This window comes from Wolffia australiana, chromosome 4 (assembly GCF_029677425.1).
Source record: "Wolffia australiana isolate 7733 chromosome 4, ASM2967742v1".
In the NCBI taxonomy this organism is placed as follows: Eukaryota; Viridiplantae; Streptophyta; class Magnoliopsida; order Alismatales; family Araceae; genus Wolffia; species Wolffia australiana.
This window is the reverse complement of record NC_135838.1, coordinates 21,709,392-21,727,223: the sequence shown is the minus strand read 5'-3', so window position 1 is coordinate 21,727,223 and position 17,832 is coordinate 21,709,392. Positions and strand designations below refer to the sequence as shown.

The window sequence follows — 17,832 nt, the reverse complement described above, 5'->3', positions numbered from 1 at the left end:
GGCTCGCGGCTTCTCTCAGGCCTATGGTCTTGACTATCATGAGACGTTCTCTCCTGTGCTGCGCCTCAGCTCGATTCGTGTTCTCTTCTCCATCGCTCTGGATCAGTCCTGGCCTCTCCATCAGCTAGATGTCTCCAATGCCTTTCTTTACGGAGACTTGGACGAGCTGGTGTTCATGGAGCAACCTCCTGGGTATGTTGCTCAGGGGGAGTCGTCTGAGGTATGTATCCTCAAGAAGGCCATCTATGGTTTGAAGCAAAGCCCTCACGCATGGTTCCACAAGTTCTCCCAGCTACTTTTCTCTTATGGCTTCGTCTCCATCGTCTCAGATCCTACCGTTATGCGGAAACGCACCCCGCATGGATGTGTTGTCTTGGCCGTATATGTCGATGACATCATCATTACTGGCAGCGATGAAGCCGCGGTTGCTGCAACCAAGGCGCATCTGTCTCAGCACTTCGTGACACGGGATCTGTCTCCACCCAGGTACTTCCTCGGACTTGAGATTGCTTATCGTCAGGGGCAGATGGCCATCTACCAACGGAAGTACGCACTTGACCTACTGGAGGAGACAGGGATGTTGGGGTGCAAGCCGGCCTCTTCGCCTATGGATTTGAATGTTGACTGGTGGGACAATGCCACGACACTTCTTGAGGACACAAGACTCTATCGTCGACTTGTGGGGAAGCTGATTTTCCTCACGGTGACTCGCCCGGACATCTCCTATGCGATTAGCATGTTAAGCCAGTTCATGCAGGCCCCCCGTTCTATCCATCTTTAGGGAGTCTACAAGATTCTGGCGTACATCAAGAGAGCTCCTGGGAAAGGTCTACTATATCGACGACAGGGTCATCTGTGCATCGAGGCCTACTCTGACTCCAAATATGCGGGTGACAAGGAGGACCGGAAGTCTCATGGTGGATATGCCACTTATGTCGGGGGTAACCTGGTTACCTGGCGATCCCAGAAGCAGTCTATCATATCACGCTCTAGTGCGGAAGCCGAGTATCGAGCCATGGCAGACACCACGACAGAGATGTTGTGGCTGCGTTCACTCCTCACCGAGCTTGGTTTTCCGCCCGAAGAGCCAATGAAGATGTATTGTGATAACATGGTTGCTACCTTCATCGCCAGTAATGCGACGTTCCATATGAGGACGAAGCATATTGAGATCGATTGCCACTTCATCCGACAGTACGTCGTGAACGGTACTATCTGTACCCCACACGTTGCTTCCGCTCATCAGTTGGCAGACATCTTCACCAAGGCCCTACCTGGACTGGCATACGAGACCATGGGATCCAAGCTGGGCATGTTTGATCTCCACGCTCTAGCTTGAGGGGGAGTGTTAGAGTATTAGTGGACCATCTCTCCGTTTTCTCTCTCCTCTCTCTCTCTCTAGTGGGCCCTGCCCACTATCTTGTAACTTCTGTAAGTACCTCCCCACGTTATGGGGAGGACACATTAATTTTAGAGAAACCCTAGCCGTGTTTGGGCTCGCCCTCGTTTGTCTCTCTCCCCCTCGTCAAACCTCTCCTCACATACCTAAATGTCAATCAGGTTGATTCATGTCACTGTTGTATTAAGTGATCCACTGACTTGAGCCACCAAAGACATCTCGTGAACAGATGACTACATTTTGACTACGACTTACAAGCCTCTAATCATGGGATTTAAACAAGTCATAGCTCAAATGTAAAAATGAGCTCACGGAGATGATTGAGTGATCAAGACAGGATCATCTGCACTCGATGGAAGAGGAGATTGACTCAAGGAAGAGGATGCAGCAAATCCCTGGCCAGGGTAGTGAGGATATTAGAGAAGACATTCTCCAATGATCCCAGTTACGCATCAGTACAAATCGAATGGTGGATACGGGTTTGACGATAAACCATACCCTAAGTCGTTCGAGAGTCTCCCACGGATGATGGATTATACATATACGGTAACCGATGGTGGTAAAGGTTCCATGAGAGAGTTCAAACACTACTCGGTATCTTCTAGAGCACGAGATATAGCTTAGCACCCCACGGGCTGGAAACTCAACCTATCAATTGGTTAAGTTGATCCTTAGTCAATTAATCTATATGTTGATATAGTTAATTAATAAGATTGGCCACTAATTGTTGTTTGGCCCCTAAAGTTATTAACTAGAATGATACCTGGGCCTAGAGGGTTACACGCACAAGGGCATTAGTGGAAATATTTTACTTTGTAGGGTTTTTTGAGAAAAACCTAAGTAAAATATTATGGTGAAGGGGAACTCATTTCAAGCACTCAGGTCTGCCAGATTTGAGAAACCCCCCTTTCTCCACTCTCTTCTCCACTCAACCAAGGAGAGTGTCTTCATGGTGAGAATATCTTCATGATTTTCAAGGAGAAAGGGGGGGTTTTTGAGAAAAACCTAAGTGATCACTTGGCGCTTGAAACCAAGCGCCAAGTGATCGCGTGGATACTTATAGAGGACAGACACGTGAATGGCTTTAGAACGATCTCATAGCATCAAAGTCAAGGGGTAGAATAGGTTCTTCGCAAGGTACATTTGATGCATGTTTTCAAAGATCGATTATGAATTGATTAACACTCTTCTGCATCCACGGAATCATGTTTTCCATGGATGAACCAAGGCACCGAATCTAACATGGGATACCAACCCAATCATGTAGAAGTTACATTATAGTAAATAAACTCTCTCGTGGAACCTTTGCAGTCATGAATTATTTATTTATATAACTCTTCATCTACATGAGACTCCTAAATGATTTTTGGTATGGTTGGTCATCAAACCCTAACCCATTATTAAATGAGTACTGATAAGCCAAAAATAGGGGTGAAAATTACGCAAATTTTTTAGCCCTTGTCGTTGTGAATTTTTGGCTTATGCAATAAAATTTATAAAACTCTACTTAATATGTATAGTGATAAGTATGAGTGTCGTCCAAGGGAGGCAAGTAGGAATTTCAATTTGATTTTATTTTTGGTGTTTTAGATCCTAATTAGAGTGAATTTGATCTTCAATGAGGATCAAGTCACCCTAATTAGGTGAGAATTTAGAGGGGGGGTAGAAGAGATGAGATGAAAAGAAGAAATGTGGGCTCTAGATTGAATTAATTGATCCAATTGGATGGATCAAAGAATTCAATTAGAGAGGTTGGAAGAAATTTTTGATTTAAGTTTTGGTTGGTTTTGAGAATTTGCTAAATCAGAAATAAAAAGGGAAATCTTAATCTCCTAAGAATTAAAACTAATTTTTTTAGAGTTTTCTTTTGGAATGCAATTGAATGCCAAGGTAAATCCCTCAATTTCTCCTCTCAATCCTAATCAGGGCTTGTACATGCCGCTCAAGCCAAGCGATTTAGAAGTTCAGATCAGAATAGAGATGAAGAAACAAACAACTTAACCTAATTCATTCAAAATGCATAAAAGTTCAAATACAATCAAGGAAAAGAAGTACCAGATAACTTGATCCAAGCTAGAGCTCCTCCCTCTCTTGCAGCTGTGATAGAGCACCATCCAGAATGAGCTCCCCCTCTCAAAATTTAGCTTTTATACTTAGGTTATAGGGTAAAAATCACTATTTTACCCCCGTTTAGTACTTAATATTTATCTATCAATGTAGGCTAGATCGGAATGATCTAACCGTACAGATAGAAAGAGGGGATCAAGATGAACAAATCCATAAAAAAATCATCTCAATCGGACTTCAGGATCAAAAGTTATTAATAAATCAATTTTCAACCAATTTAATCCATTGGATTTAAAATTGATTTATTTATTAGTTTCGTTTTTAAACACGCAATGACGTGTCGCTCTCTCATTGGCTGGCGCATTTTGAATCCTCCTTTTTGTAGAAAAGCCCTTAAAAAGCCTGGAATTGCTTTTAGACGCCGCCCAAAAGTAATTGCGTATATGCCCCTAGCGCACTCTCTCTCCTCCGATTTCTCCTAAAACATTAAAAATATATATTAAAAATTGCAATAAAACCCTGAATGATTTTAAATAGGATCTTTACGCCTACCGTGGCGACCGAGAGCTATTTTCAGGGTCTTTTTGCAATGAAACGTTGCAAAAAGGCCCCGAAAAGTCTAGAAATTGCATAAATACATTTTTTTCTCTTATAAATATGCCCTTTTTTCATAGAATAAATGCATTTCTTCTTGAAATAAATCCCAGAAAATTCCTTAAAATTCGTAAAAAATTCTAGAAAATTCTAGAAAATTCTCTGATTAATTCCCATGTTGATAAATGTCGAAATAAACTTTTTAATTTGCCATTTTCATCCAAAAATAATTATTTCGAGCTTCAATAAATCCTTAAAAATTCATATAATTAACAGAAAATTAGGGAAAAATCAGAAATTACTTGGAAGCATTATTTTTGTGTAAATATATGATAACAACCCAAATTTAAGCCTTTTAAATGCATAAATCATGCTAATAACATGAAATAAAGACCGAAATTAGGGTGTTATCAAGTACTAATGCGTAATTGGGATTATTGAGAGCATCTTCTCCAATAACCTCACTTCCCTAGAAAGGGATTTAATAGAGGCAATCAAATGTTATATCGATGGCAAAAGATTTCATCTTGACCACTTAATCACCTTTTATACTTCTTACTATATTCCAAGCTAAGACATGTTTGAATCCCATGATTAGAGAATCATACTTTTTATCAAAACATAGTCATCCATGCACAATATATCCTTGGTGTCTCATGTCAACGGACACTTATACCACCATAACATAAAGCAACCTGATTAACATTTAGGTATAATATTTATTCATGGATGCTTAAAGATCAGTTCAGTATTTTTTTCTCTAAAGAGCACAGACCATTTCTCATTTATATCTCCACACTAATGGCCACATCATCAATCATGCTTATTGTATAAGTAAGATCATATAGTCTTTTCTATCTGGATAGCGTCATCACCATTTCGAGTATTCATAAAAGAGGAATATTCTGAGCACAAATTTAAAGACTAGTGATGACTATATTATGATTTCATCATAATTCACTTAGCCATTGCACATTTTCAGGTACTTGATTATAAACATCACATAATATTCATAATGAAGAATCATACTTATTTTAACGAAATTCACCATAACATGGTTGTGTGACTGGATAGACGGCCACATAATATCCATCACCATAATGTGTCAACATATTTCATGGTTATGCCCACATGTCACATGTAAAATAGAATCATAATGACACTTCAAAGTGATGGTCAAAAAATATTTGTGTGGGTCAGGTCCACAATTCCTTTGGAGAGACATCTTGAGTTTTTCATGTGTCTAGCCTCGAGAAGTACCTATGTGATTCCCAACATGTCGTATCTCCTCTTTCCTCTCAATGATCATCGATAACGATCCACCATAGTTGTTACAACATTTTGATCAAATCAAGAGTGGAGGGGAGCTAATGGATGAAAGGGGAAGTAGGTTGGGAACCTGAATAATAATGAAAATATATGCATCCGGCAAGCCAATCACACAATCTATATTTCTATTCAATGTTCATTAATACAATATATATTAATTACAATACATGTGTGGTCCTTATGATAAAGTCCATGAATATATGATCAGAATATCAACGTTAATAGCCAAATCAACAACAAGGACAATCCTTAAAGTTATACCACTTTGGATGTGAATGTATACTTAAAGCTTAGTGATATATTGATCCGTTGTAGTCGTTACACCATTCAGATTGCACATGGAATAGAAATAATCCTAGGGGATAAGATAGAAGAAATATTGGGAACCTGAAAAACTCTGGTCTGGGTAATTTATTTTTTAGGTCATGCTCATATTTATACGTAACATGATTTTTCATCGAACTTATAAATTCAATTATACCTTCCAATGTGCAAAATATCATTTGCATGTGACCCTCTATCCTATGTATTGATAAAGCTAAAATTTCAATGGGCCCAATAATATTTATTTTCCAACCTAGTTAATTAAATATATGAGCATATTAATTATTTAATCATGGATTGATTTAACCCCATCGATAGGTTGGGTTTCCAACTGATAATCTCAATTTCAGGGGTTTAATTTGTCGTTGGTCATTGAGATTATTCAATAAAAATATATTTAGCTGTACTTAAGAATACTTAGTGATGAGTACGGATCGTCTCCATAGGGAGCGATGATTAAGGAATTAATTTCCTATGATAATGATGATTAAAGAGAAAAGAGATGAAGACGAGAGTAGAGGATATGAGCTAGTGATATTGAGTAAAAGGATGTAAGTTATATGTTAATTTAACGAGTAAGTGAATGTGATGGACACGATGATGGACGATGTTATGAATGAGGATAGAGATCAGATGTGGAGTGGTATGATGGAGAGGATAGAGAGACGAGCTAATGGGGACGTAAGTAAGTGAAATGATAAATGAAAAGTTGATAAAAAACTATAATTATGATAACGATGATGTGCACAGAGAAACAACGTAAGGCGAAGACACTTACCTTAGATTCTTGAGTTTCGTCAAGATCACGACGATTTGCGAGTGCTGGTAGGCTCACCCTGTTCTCTTATGCTTCTTCCCACACACCCAAGACACCAAGAACACACTTGATGGATCTCAAAACTCACCATCTTTCAATCGGCCCACACGAGTAGGAAGCAAGTTCAAGATGAATTTCATAGTGATCCAGGCCTTTACTCATAGATCAGAGGGAATGGATGGAAAGAGGAGGGAAGACAAAGCAGTGCTGAAAATTTCAGCTCAATCGGAGTTGTAGATCAAAAGTTATGGCCGTTTGAAGTTGAAGAAATCCTAGCCCTTGAAATTTTCTCTCTCCACGTCGTCGTCATCATTTTTTGTGCCAGTTGAGAAGTCAAAGCACTTTATATTCTGCACTTCTTGTATTCCGTGTGGGCGCCCTTCATATTCCCTGCCACGTGTACCTGTCAAGGATAAAGAAAAATAAAGGAAAATGGGTTAAAAAAACCTTTCTCGAGGATGATGTGGCGCTGTGTCAGCGCGCCATGTCACCCTCTTTTTATTTCTTCTTTTTTTATTTTTTTTAAATGAGTGGACGTGAGCGCGCCACATCACCCTGCCCAAAAAAGCCAAAAATACTTTAAAAATTCATATTAAATAATATAAAAGCCCAAAAAATACATATAAATATATATTTTGACTTAGAAAAATCATATCTTTCCAAATTTAATGTCTAAAAATTCCTGAAAATCAAATTCTGCTAAAAAATTATATACTTTTAGAATATATTGTTATAAAAATCCCAAAAAATTCACAGAATTCAGAAAATCATTCTAAAAATAGATTTAATCATTTTAAGCTTGATAACATGCAAATATGAGCGATTTAATACAAATATACATGTAAATATGATCATATTAAAGCACTAAACATGCATGTTATCACCCACCTGTAGAGTGACAAGCTACACCTTGTCACTATGATGATGGTGTATAATGGCTCTGTCATGGAACCTTATAGTCATCGATTACCCATGTACGTATAGTCACATTTCCTCGTCTGTCAACATGGGGGATCACATGGCATGCCAGTCTACCACTGCACTATCATCCTCCACCCGTAGGATTGTCTTCCATTTCCTCATGTGTCAATGGCAGTATGGTGCGTGAAACATGGCCATGATGATGGTGTTCTTTAAATTTGCTCTAAAAAGAGATAATAAAAACAGAATGACTTTTTTTCCCCAAATTTAAGTAACTATGATACCTATAACTTACATAAGGTGAAACATTTGTGACTAATATTTTTAATGAAAATGAATGAAAAAAAATATGACGAAAAAATGAGGAACTTCTAGAGGATTCATATAATAGGTCTAGACAAATTGGGCATGCATAGGATGAACACGACCTTAGCATGTGCCAATCATCCATTTATTACCCTCCATGTGTTGGAAAACTTAAACCAAACACTTTGAGGGTGAAAATCAGTTGTCCAACATTGTTTATGCCATACATGATGTTTCACCATGTGTTAAGTTCTTGAAAGGTATCTTCATACCTCAATATAAGCACACAATGATTCAATTGAATGTAATAATCACTTCCCTAGTGAATAAAAGTACATTGAAGAGCGCAGACTCTGGAGCCCACATGATAATTTAAATAATCAGTGGGAGCCCACTCATTATGTGTTTGAACAGAAGCAAGTGTAAACATCATTCCGCCAATCATCATCAACCACTTTAAAGTTGGTGAATTACACCATCTTGTGATCCAGCTCCAATCAGAGAGAAAATTAGTGAGACATCCACATGACATACTGAAATGTATAGAGTTTACACTTTTAAGTATGGTTTAAAGTATCAAAGATCAAGATCTCAAGGGATCTCAATCAAGGTACTCCCAAACTAAGGGAAGGCAGAAACATAAATTAAGGTAGAAGATTAGGAGGTGAATACAAATATAGATAAATTTATTTTAAAAACCTCTACATAAGAACATTGGAGCAATCCATATTTTAGAAAGTGAGACTCATGAGAGAATGGTATACTATGTCAATTCAAGCCTCAATAAATGAGTTTTAAATCATATCATTAATGTTTATTCATTTCAGGATTTATGGATATTAAGATAACTGTCTTCGAATGGACTAAACTTTGTGACACACAAATGCACTTGATGAGTACTTTCATGTATATGAAAACATATCATGTTTTACCATCCATTCAAAAGGTCAAATCATAAATTTAAGACTTGATATTTGTATCAATAACCATGCTATATGTGGTCACTCAAATACTTTTGTCCATTGGACATTACTAGATTGGAGAAACATAGTGTCTAATGTCGACTTCTCCACCTACCTAAGATATTTAATTCCAAATTGATGGACTATTTTTTAGTGCGTAAACATACATGAATAAGTTTGAATATTTATTATATTTTGAGAAAAGATAATTGAAGATATCTATCACAATTTTTCAGGAAATATAGAAATTTAAATTCATGGATGAACTGCAATAATTGCTTTTCAAAGCAAACCAGTTACCCTGTCTTATTTTTTCACTCTCATTTTGTTGTATTTCAACTTTTAATTTGTAAGAATTATATATTTTCCCCTTTGAAATCCCATAAAGGAATATTTATCCCTAATTTCATATTTCCTAAATTCTCTCTCTCTAACTCTCTCTGTGAAAAATCACACCACAAAAAACAAAATAAATCTCACGTTATAGATGAAATGTTCGATTAATATTTAGAAAAAAATTAGCATAGATTTTTTTTTAACTTCATCCCATATCCATAGGATTTGGGATCTTGTTTTATGGTGTAGATTTGATTAAGTACAAGGAGGATAATACTGTGACCTCAAATTTGTGCCATCAACAGCATTGCCCTAAAGTTGTCCCATGAACATGTACACTAAAGTATTTGAACTTTTAGTTAACATAAATTTATTGCAAACATCCAGACAAATCTATAGAGTATATAAATCATGCAAGTCGGTGTGAGATTAAAGAAGTTATAGGGAGGACAACAATATGGCATATGATCTGTGCCGTCATACCTTAGCTTGAAGATCATCACTTACTTATTTTTGATAATTATTTTTTAACTTTGATTGAAATTATCTTTTAGAGACCAAAAAAATCTAGCATTTACCAAGGGTTTAAAATTTTACCAGAGAATCAAGGATAACATTAAGGACTTGTGTTGAGAAGAAAACAATCAACTTAAGTGATTATTTATAGGTGATTCACTAAGAAAGTCACAATGGAGTCAGGTTCCTGGAAGTCCATGGATGATTTATCCATAATTTTTTGTTTAGTATTTTGAGAGTTACAAGCCCGAAAAGGAAGAACCATCCTCAAGCATTACAGCAAGTTTTTTGATGATAAATCTTGGTTTTCACACAGCTTAAATGGCGGCAATTTTGAAATTAGAATATGAGTTTTTGATAGAGTGATCAAATCTCATGTCTTCATAGAGAATGAAGAACCAGCCATGCAAATATACATGATGACCAGTGGGAGCACAAATACGATCATAATTATCATATTCTTTGTGTAGGGTACATTCTACTCATTGAGAATGATGTAGGAATGTTATACTCTATAAAAGAACGACTGTCAGATATCTCCTCCATGAAGGGATATTGGAGAATTAACCTATGTATTGAGAATACCGATCTATAGAGATAGGTCAATAAGTCACTACTCTCCAAATCCATAAACATAGATATCATCTCCAAAAGGAGTTTTGGGATGGGGAACTCGGTGAGAAGTTCATTGTGTCATGATAATGAGATTAATCATACACATCATTCTATGTGCAATGCCTAAGGTGGCTTGAGCTCTAATACTTATGAGCACTAAAATATTGTGTTCATGGATAAGATGCGTTGAAACTCAAGGGCTACATAAAACTGAGTTTTCAATGAGATTCAAATGATAGAATGTCTACATTTGAAGTTATGTTTTACTGTATAAAAGTATAACCTATTGGAAGGTTTCCAAGTAGGTCAACTTAAAACTTGACGACGAGAGTAGAGTACATCATTCTAGTTGATGTTACCACAATAATAATTAGTGATTGAAATGTTCGTCACTAACCATGCATTTATATTTGATCATAAACCCTATTCCATTGTTGTGTGACACCAATGGTGCTAATGCACAAGTGAAATAGTCTAGCTCTCGTCTGAAGTTGGAGAACTTCTTAAGACACTTCACTTGATTAGGAAGATCATCTTTAGTAGGAGATTACATAATGGAAGTGTTCCATTGACCGACATTATAGCAGATCCATAGACGGAGCCATTAGCTCAATTTATTTTGAGTATCACTTGTAAACAAAGTGTTTGTTCACTAAGAGTGATTGGCTTTTGTCCAAGTGGGAGATTGATGGAAATATATGTGGTCGGCAAGCCAATCACACATTCCACATCTCGTTCCATATTCATTAATAGAACACAATCATTATAGTGCACGTGTGATGCGCATAATGCAGTCCATGAATACATGATCGGACTTAGTGAATTATGATGAGATCGTAATACGGAGATCACTAGTCTTTAAGCGTGTGTTCTAAACATTCCTATTCAAAGGATACGCGAGAAGGACATCGAAGTATCCGTTTAGAATAGCACTATCTAGCCTCACTCATATGATGAGTATGGCCGTTCACGTTCCATTAGTGCGGAGACACTAAATATAGATAGTGGGTGCTCTTTAGTGGAAAGAGTTCACTGAATTGATACGTACGAATCCCTGAATGGTATTACACTGAACTGTCAATCAGGTTGATTCACGTCGTAGTTGTGTAAGTGGTACTTAGACCTGAGACACCAAAGATGTGTTGTGGACGGACGGTTGTACTTTGGCTATGGCCAACGAGTCTCTAATCATGGGATTCTAAACGGTCTTAGTTCGGGTGCATCAAGAAGTACACGAAGGCGATTGAGTGGTCAAGATGGGATCGTCCACCCTCAGTATAAGAGGTGACAGTATAAGATGATACGATGAAGTCCTTGGCCAAGGCAGTGAAATATTGGATAAGAGTTCTCCGATGATTTCTGAATGCATCAGTACTAACTCAGATGATTGATTAGGGTTTGACAATTGACCATACCCTGAGTCGTCCAAGGAGCGTCAATTGGATGAGGGATTATACATACACGGTAACCGATGATGAACAGGTTCCATGAGTGAGTCTATACATACTCCTTTGTATCTTCTAGGACACGAAGTGTAGCTTGGCACCCCATGTGTCGGAGTCTCGACCTATTGATTGGGTTAAATAGATCCGACATTAATTAATCTATATGATGATATAGTTAATTAATTTATAAGGCCAATAAAGGTTATTGGGCTGCTGGAGTCGTTAACTAGACTGATATATGGGCCTAGAGGGTCATACGCAAATGGTCTTTTGGATGTTGGAAGATATACTTAAGTTTTGGGGGTTTTTATGAAAAATACCCACTTAGTATAAATAGGGGAAGGCCCTGAACGAAATTCACCCAAGATAGAATTGTTCAGGGGCCTTTCCCCTTCTTCTCCACTCTCCCCACACCCCTTCTCCATCCCTGATGTGATCATGACAACGTAACGACGCCGACGGAGAAAGAACGGGGCTCGTCAACGAGATGGAGGAGATCCGATGCGTCGAGGGCCGCGTGGATACGTCTAGAGGCTGCACACTTGAGCAGCTTGACTTGTCTCACTCCGGGATCGAAGAAATCACAAATGAGATTCGTGCAAGGTACATCGTTTTAATGGTTTTTGTCGATGCCGTTCGATTCGCAAAGAGTCTTCCGTTGTGCATCGTTTCGATTTATTCATCCAAGTCAAGGCCTCTAGAACCCAATATAATTAAATATTCAAAATATTTTCCTAAGAAATATATTCAATTATTATATCTTAGTGAATACCCTTGATAGCTATACAGAAAAAATTTCTTTCTAGAATGGTTAAATCTACATAAACATACTAGGGGAGATATAACTAATAGAAAAGGAAGAAGAAAATCAGAAGATAAATAAAAATAAGGAACTAAAAAATACTCATGTTGGGGGATGAACAAGAAGTACACTTTAGGGGCTGAGTCAAAGGAGGTCAAACATTTTGTTTTATGGAAGACTTTGGGGTTGAGCATGATAGATCTTAAACACCCTTTATTTTCTTGGTATCCTTGTTATACCTTAATTAATTTTTTTTCTCTTGGGAGGCATTGATGCCAGACATTAGGGTAATTACTCTTGGAGGACTTCTGGTCTATGCAACAATATTTGTAAATTCCTTGTGAGCCAGGCAAGGGTTGAATCCATATGGGCCAAATATTGAATAAGTGGATTTTAAATTTATTTACTATTTTTATATTTTATATTTATTTTAGGAATAAGATCTAGGAAGTAGGGAAAATATAAATCGTAATTAACCTAATCTATTCAAATTTTATTAATAAACTTGGGATATTAAAATGAATTCAAAAAAAAATTGCATTCGACTATGCTATACCATCACTTGTGATGGTTAATGTCAGTGGCTTGAATGGAGTGAGAAGATGAGTTTGACCGTTGCAAACTGCGGTTACACAACTATAAGCGACAGAGAAAGGTGAGTGATGTAGATTATACCATTGTCGGTGGAAATAAAGATCGAGGATGATACATGTTGACGAGTGACGGAGGTACAGGTGGTGTGCGTCGTGATGAAAACCTAGGCTAACAGTGTCAATAACCTCAACCATGTCATCACGTGCCCTATGGCCTGAGAGGTGCTCCTTCTTCGTGAGTCTTCATTTGAATGTTCCACCTTCAATCGGTCGCTCTTGAATGTGCAAACAACTCCGCTAATCATAATTAGGGAAAAAATGACGAGCGCCATTTTTTCAAGGATGGGAGGTCTCTTTATATGAGGTGGATATATGAGATGGATATATAAGGTAAATATGGAACTACTCTAAAACTTTTATCCCAAAACTCCTAGAGTGTTAAATTTCATTGTATGAAATTGGAGCCACTTGGGTCATCCAATGTGCTTCTTCCACCAATTCATGTGGTGGATTCCTAGCGTGGCATGAAATTTTAGGAAGACCTGAGAAAATAAAAAAAATTCATAAAATTTTTAAATATATTCAGTATTATTTTTTTACTCATAAATTAGTTTATTTACGAATCAAACACCAGAAAGTTCCATAAAATACCACAAAGTCTGAAAAATTACAATATCATTCATAAAATACATAAACCCCTAAAAATACTTAAATGAATCAAATTATATATTTATAAGTTAGTTTCTTTATTATAAATTATGTCACAAAATTATGTGAATATATTATAAAATCAGAAAAACCAGTACTTCATTCAAAAAATTTAGTAAATTATTTTAAGCTTTATAATATATTCACATAATTTACTAAATTTTTAGAATGAAGTACTGGTTTATCTGATTTTATTATAAATTATGTCACAAAATTATGTGAATATATTATAAAATCAGAAAAAACCAGTACTTCATTCTAAAAAATTAGTAAATTATTTTAAGCTTTATAAAACACACTCAGTACCATTTATATGTAAATAAATTCATAAATTATCAAAACCAGTATGTCATTTGTGATAATCAGACATTCACACAGACTTGGTTAAAGCTCGTCATCACCTCGTGCTAGATACCCTTGAACAACATTATGGACTAGCCTAAGATGTCAAGAAAAAATGTTATTTTATACTCCCCCCTCCCATCGATAAGTAGACTTCATTTCAGAATATTATTCAGACTACAGTGAATACAATTGAAAGGACCTAGTTCACCCCCTCTTAGATCATATCTTAACCACTTGAACTCACAATCGTATTGCTAGGTTAACGGAATCCAGGGCTGAGGATACACCTCCTGATGATATTTGAAACTACATTGTCCATTGAATCCAGTACCGAACTGAAGCTGCTACGTTTAACATTGAAATCTGTGCATAAGAAGGTGACATGTGAAAGGTTAAATAGTCCGGAAGACGGTCATATAACGGACGTCATCCTAACAGCTATCACCTCGATATCCGAAATCCGTAGAGTAAGTCACGAATTTTTTGTCCCAAGATCCCAGCAAGCGACATATATCTTGGGGATCCCAATGTCAGTAAAACGTTGCTGTGTAATTTTTCCAAGCATAGTCCAAAGACAAAAAAAACTTTAACATTCCACTCAAAAAATTAAAAATTCATACAGAACTAACGAATAACCCATTGGCGAAAATCGGCCAATTACCCACCTCCACATTTCCTTCAAAATCGCCATAAAAAAAAAATCAAGAACAGAAGCAAGACCTACCCATGTTTCAAAGAAGAGCAGGAAGAACAGCTCGAGAGCATGATCAAGTGTGCCGAGATGAAAACATTGTAAATTACGACATTAAAGAGGCACATAAAGCTCGTGGAGAAACTAAACTCTCTCCGCGTCCACGTTAAGTAGAAGACTTACGCGGAAGAAGTGAAGAGAGCAGTCGCAGAGAGATCATGGAAGCTACGTCAATGCATCTCCTCATCTCTTCTCTTCTCCTCTCCGGTGACGACCAAGTCCTTCTTTCATATTAAAACTAGGTAGATTATTTATTTTGAAATTATATTTTTTAATTTTGTTTTAGGAGTTATTCTTTCTGGGACTGCCCAGGGGGCGGTGTTCACCCTGAAGAACAGCTGCCCGTACACGGTCTGGCCGGGGGCTATTTCAGGCAACGGCGGCGCCGCCCTCGGCGGCGGCGGGTTCAGGCTGGGGCCCGGCGGCGCCGCCACCCTGACCGCGCCGCCGGGCTGGTCGGGCCGGTTCTGGGCCCGCACGGGGTGCGTCTTCTCCGGACCAGGCGGCGCCGGCAACTGCACCACCGGCGACTGCGGCGGCTCTCTCGCCTGCGCCGGCGGCGGCGCGCCGCCGGTCACCCTCGCGGAGTTCACCCTCGGCGGAGACCTCGACTTCTACGACGTCAGCCTCGTCGACGGTTACAACGTCGGCGTCGGCGTGACCCCTTCGCCGGCGACCGGCGGCGCCACCGCCACGTGTCGGTACGCGGGCTGCGTGGCGGACCTCAACGCGCGCTGCCCGGCCGAGCTGCGGGTGACCGGACCGGCCGGCCGGACCGTGGCCTGCCGCAGCGCGTGCGCCGCCTTCGGCTCCCCCGAGTTCTGCTGCACCGGCGCCCACTCCCTTCCCGGCACGTGCGGCCCAACGCGGTACTCCCAACTGTTCAAATCCGCCTGCCCCACCGCCTACAGCTACGCCTACGACGACGCCTCCAGCACGTGCACCTGCCCCCCCGCCACCGACTATCTCATCACCTTCTGCCCCCCCTCCTGAACCATATCCCAAAAATCCTCCTCCCCCTAAGTTAAAAAAAATCGATATCGAATGTACACGCGTTCGAGAGAAATCGAATCAAGGGGCCGGTTTGACGGAGTGGCGGAGGTGTTGACCAGCGGGGGAGAGGTCAAAGGTCAGCGAGCGGCGGAGCTCGAGGAAGCGGTCAACGTCGAAGTTGGCGGCGCGCATGAGGCGGCGCTGCTTGGCGGCGAAGCGGCTCTCGAAGAAGCCTTCGAAGGAGGGGTCTCGGGAGGTGCGGAGGAAGAAGGCGTACCCGGCCATGAAGTAGACGGAGGTGACGTAGAAGCAGACGGGCTCCATCACGTCCCAGGAGAGTTCCCAGAAGGTGAGCCGCATGAACGCCGCGGTCTGGACCAGCAGGTAGGCCAGCCCGCCCCACAGCTCGCGCCGGACCCCCGCCTCGGCCTGCCCGTCGATCTCCGCCTTGCGCCGCTCGAGCTCTCTCAGCTCGCAGTGGCGCGGGTCGTCCTCAGAGACCGCCACCGCCCTCGGGATCACCCTCTCCACCGCCTTCGCTACCTGCAATCCATCCGTCAGTATCCCGATAAACATCCTCCCCAATTGTTAGTCGCATCTCGGCAGAAATCAGAAATCAGGAAGAATATGTGTTCTTCGGTCGTTCATCAACATCCTGCCTAAGTTTTAAGAGAATTGGCATTTCTGTTTGTCAGCATTCGAATTATCGCAGCTAATCTAAGGTTTCGAGCGGATTTTTGAAAAAGGAAAGAAACGCGGCGAGGTCGGATTCTGTCTTCTGCCAGTTCCTGCGGTTCTTCCTGTGGAAAGTCAGAAGTTGGAGGAAAGGGAGGATCAATTGCGGCCTTGGCGGAAACGATGAAGAAGAGTTTTGTGGAGATCGATCGAGTACCTCATCGGGCCGGAGGTAGACGAAATTCCCGAGGACGAGGACCGCGCCGGACTCGTCCAAGGCTTTGGCGAGGCTGAGGCCCTGTTCTAGCTGACCGCAGCCTTCGCAGCAGATTTTAACGAAATCGGAGAAGGAGATGTAGCTCTTGCCGGTGTCTCTAAGCTTGGATTTCACCACTTCGACAGAGGACAACCTCAGAATCTTGCGCGCGTCCTCGACGGAGATCGACGGCTGGTTCTCGATCTGCTTGGCCTCCTCTCGATCGGGCGGGATCGGAGGGCGGATTGTGTCGAGACGCAGCCTGTCGCTGTTCATAGATCTGAGGCTTTCGAAGAGCTTGCTGCCAGAGGAAAGGGCGACGCGCTCCTGAAATGACGACGACGACGAAGAAGATGAGCTTTCGCCGATGCCGCGGCTCTGGTAGAGCATCCGCCGGAGAAATCCATCGCCGCCGCGGCCTGCGGTGGCCTCCGTCGAAGATCTCCGGCAGAAGCTGAGCACTCGCCCTGCAAGAGTCTTGCGGAACGCCATTGTTGCAGGTTTCTGAAGGTCGAGGGCTTGTTCTGAGGAAGAAGACGAGGTTGTGGGCTGCTGGTTTTGGCAGGACGGACTTGGGGCGGTCTTTTATAGATGGGTTTTTGGGTTGTTTCGCGTCCGGGTCGACTTGGAAAGGAGTGGACCGTCACGACACGGCGTCGGGGATTTCTAACGTCTGTTAAGTTTGAACCGACGCCGTCGAGGGGCGCCGTCTGGCTGAGGGGATGACGTGGCGCGATGTGGACCGTGGAGGAAGGAGGATACCCACGGGATATTCCGAAGGTGGTTTGGTGCGGGAACCGTTGATGGGGTGACACGTGGATGTACACGATGGCGTCCGCGGCGACTCGACGCTGTCGAGACGATCCAATGCGCGTCATAGACACGTGTAAAACGTAAGTGGGCTGTCGACGTCGGGCCGCCGTTCAATCACTCGAGACGCCGATGGAGACTGACGGCGGACCGTCACGGCGCCACGAGAAGTACGGGCCAAACTTGGCTTGCTTACTTGCTCTCTCCCTCTATCTGTCTATCTCTCTCTCGAACCCAACCTCTATCTCTCTCTCTTTTTCTAAAACTC

At 40.7% G+C, this 17,832-nt stretch overlaps 2 protein-coding genes across 2 annotated transcripts; one reads left to right on the top strand and one right to left on the bottom strand.

The window, feature by feature from the left end:
- The first annotated feature begins 14,940 nt into the window (after positions 1–14,940).
- Positions 14,941–16,512, top strand: LOC144702376 (pathogenesis-related thaumatin-like protein 3.5). Its single transcript, XM_078574398.1, has 2 exons — positions 14,941–15,037; positions 15,117–16,512. The coding sequence occupies exons 1-2, from the start codon at positions 14,989–14,991 to the stop codon at positions 15,821–15,823; spliced, it is 756 nt and encodes a 251-aa protein (XP_078430524.1). The 5' UTR covers positions 14,941–14,988; the 3' UTR covers positions 15,824–16,512.
- LOC144702375 (calcium uniporter protein 3, mitochondrial-like) lies at positions 15,830–17,323 on the bottom strand. The gene is made up of 2 exons (XM_078574397.1): positions 16,716–17,323; positions 15,830–16,366 (listed from the first exon to the last, which is right to left on the bottom strand). The coding sequence occupies exons 1-2, from the start codon at positions 17,244–17,246 to the stop codon at positions 15,902–15,904; spliced, it is 996 nt and encodes a 331-aa protein (XP_078430523.1). The 5' UTR covers positions 17,247–17,323; the 3' UTR covers positions 15,830–15,901.
- Positions 17,324–17,832: the final 509 nt, after the last annotated feature.

Coding starts and splice junctions, on each gene's coding strand:
- LOC144702376 (XM_078574398.1), top strand. CDS start 14,989: ATGGAAGCTACGTCAATGCATCTCCTCATCTCTTCTCTTCTCCTCTCC. Junction 15,038..15,116: donor CTCTTCTCTTCTCCTCTCCG/GTGACGACCAAG, acceptor ATTTTGTTTTAG/GAGTTATTCTTTCTGGGACT.
- LOC144702375 (XM_078574397.1), bottom strand. CDS start 17,246: ATGGCGTTCCGCAAGACTCTTGCAGGGCGAGTGCTCAGCTTCTGCCGG. Junction 16,367..16,715: donor TCTACCTCCGGCCCGATGAG/GTACTCGATCGA, acceptor GATGGATTGCAG/GTAGCGAAGGCGGTGGAGAG.